At 41.2% G+C, this 1,712-nt stretch overlaps 1 protein-coding gene across 1 annotated transcript; it reads left to right on the plus strand.

Annotated features, from left to right (window-relative positions):
* Nucleotides 1–514: 514 nt before the first annotated feature.
* On the plus strand, nucleotides 515–1,438 carry LOC124967834 (olfactory receptor 7E24-like). The gene has a single exon (XM_047530196.1). It carries the CDS (start codon nucleotides 551–553, stop codon nucleotides 1,436–1,438), a length of 888 nt encoding a protein of 295 aa, XP_047386152.1. The 5' UTR covers nucleotides 515–550.
* Nucleotides 1,439–1,712: the final 274 nt, after the last annotated feature.

The following is a 1,712-nucleotide window of genomic DNA, read 5'->3' on the forward strand; positions in this document are numbered from 1 at the left end:
GAAGAAAATGGGCACATACTGTGTTCTGGTTATGAATCCTCACCCTTGATCTGGTTGTCAGGAGAAGCAGTTCTTATCTGGTCTTAAACATCCTGTCAAAGGACTTTGTCCAAAGACCTTAGAGCTAAATGAGGTGTATCAAACTGCTTCTTAATTTCTCTTATAGGAAGTCCTTTACTTATTCGCCATTTGCCCCTTAAACCCTAAGCTATATTTCATTGTGATCAGGAACTTCTTCTCTCCTCTGCTCCTGACTTCTAACATTGTTCAGCTCAATGTCTGTAAAGTGAGTATGGAAAGAGAGGTGAATGAGGGAGAAAGTAATATTGAAAGAGTGTGTGGAGACTGGCTGTTTGACTACCGAGCATTATTGTTGAAGATGTGTGAAACTAAAGCGTGAGTACCTTCCTTGTGCAAACTTGAACTTAAATGTTTCCAGAATGAAGGGTGGTTGTTTTATGCATTTTGTTTAACATCCTATTTGGTTTTCAGAAGCTTTCCAGGCAACATAGAAGCACGAAATCTAACACGTGTCTCTGAATTCCATCTCATGAGCCTCTCAGAGGATCCAGAACTGCAGCTGGTTCTCTTTGGACTGTTCCTGTCCATGTACCTGGTCACAGTGCTTGGGAACCTGCTCATCATCCTGGCTGTCAGCTCTGACTCCCACCTCCACACCCCAATGTACTTCTTCCTCTCCAACCTGTCCTTGGCTGACATTGGTTTCATCTCCACCACAGTCCCAAACATGATTGTCAACATTCAAACTCACAATGAAGTCATTTCCTATGTGGGATGCTTGACACAAATGTCTCTTTTTACCATTTTTGTCTGTATGGATTATATGCTTCTGACTGTGATGGCCTATGACCAGTTTGTGGCCATCTGTCACCCGCTGCATTATTCAGTCATTATGAACCCTCAACTCTGTGGCTTCTTAGTTTTGGTGTCATTTTTGCTGAGTCTTTTGGACTTCCAGTTGCACAATTTGATGATCTTAAAAATTACCAGCTTCAAGGATGTGGAGATTTCTAGTTTCTTCTGTGACCTTTCTCAACTTCTGAATCTTTCCTGTTCTGATACCTTCTCTAATATCATTGTCAAATATGTTCTTATTGTCCTATATGGCCTTTTTCCCATCTCAGGAATTCTTTTCTCTTACTATAAAATTATTTCTTCTATTCTAAGGATCCCAGGCTCAGGTGGGAATTGCAAAGCCTTCTTCACCTGTGGTTCTCACCTGGCAGTTGTTTGCTTATTTTTAGGAACAGTCTTTGGAGTGTACTTTGGATCAGTTGTATCAAATTCTCCTAGAAAGGGTGCAGTGGCTTCACTGATGTACACTGTGGTCACCCCCATGCTGAACCCCTTCATCTACAGCCTGAGGAACAGGGACATTAAAAGTGCCCTGAGGAGGCTGCACCGCAGGATAATCTAATCTCAGCCCCCATGGTGTCTGGTTGCAATTCATGTTTGAAAATGCAACAAAGCTCAATACCTGGTCCTGTCAATATGTCCCTTATGCTAATTTCTCACCAAGTTTTATAGTAGAATGGTTGGAACTCATATTGGGAAAGGGTGTTTGGTTCTCTGTACATTGGGGATGAGGTTTCACTTTGGTTAGATAAAAAATGTTGGAAATAGGTAACAGTGATTATTTCACAATTATGTCTAAGCTATGCAACAATGGTAATAATGTCAAGGTTTTTGTA

The sequence above is a fragment of the Sciurus carolinensis genome, chromosome 17, assembly GCF_902686445.1.
Source record: "Sciurus carolinensis chromosome 17, mSciCar1.2, whole genome shotgun sequence".
Classification (NCBI taxonomy): Eukaryota; Metazoa; Chordata; class Mammalia; order Rodentia; family Sciuridae; genus Sciurus; species Sciurus carolinensis.

What these genes read in the sequence shown, in the direction of transcription:
- LOC124967834 (XM_047530196.1), top strand. Translation starts at nt 551, where the DNA reads ATGAGCCTCTCAGAGGATCCAGAACTGCAGCTGGTTCTCTTTGGACTG.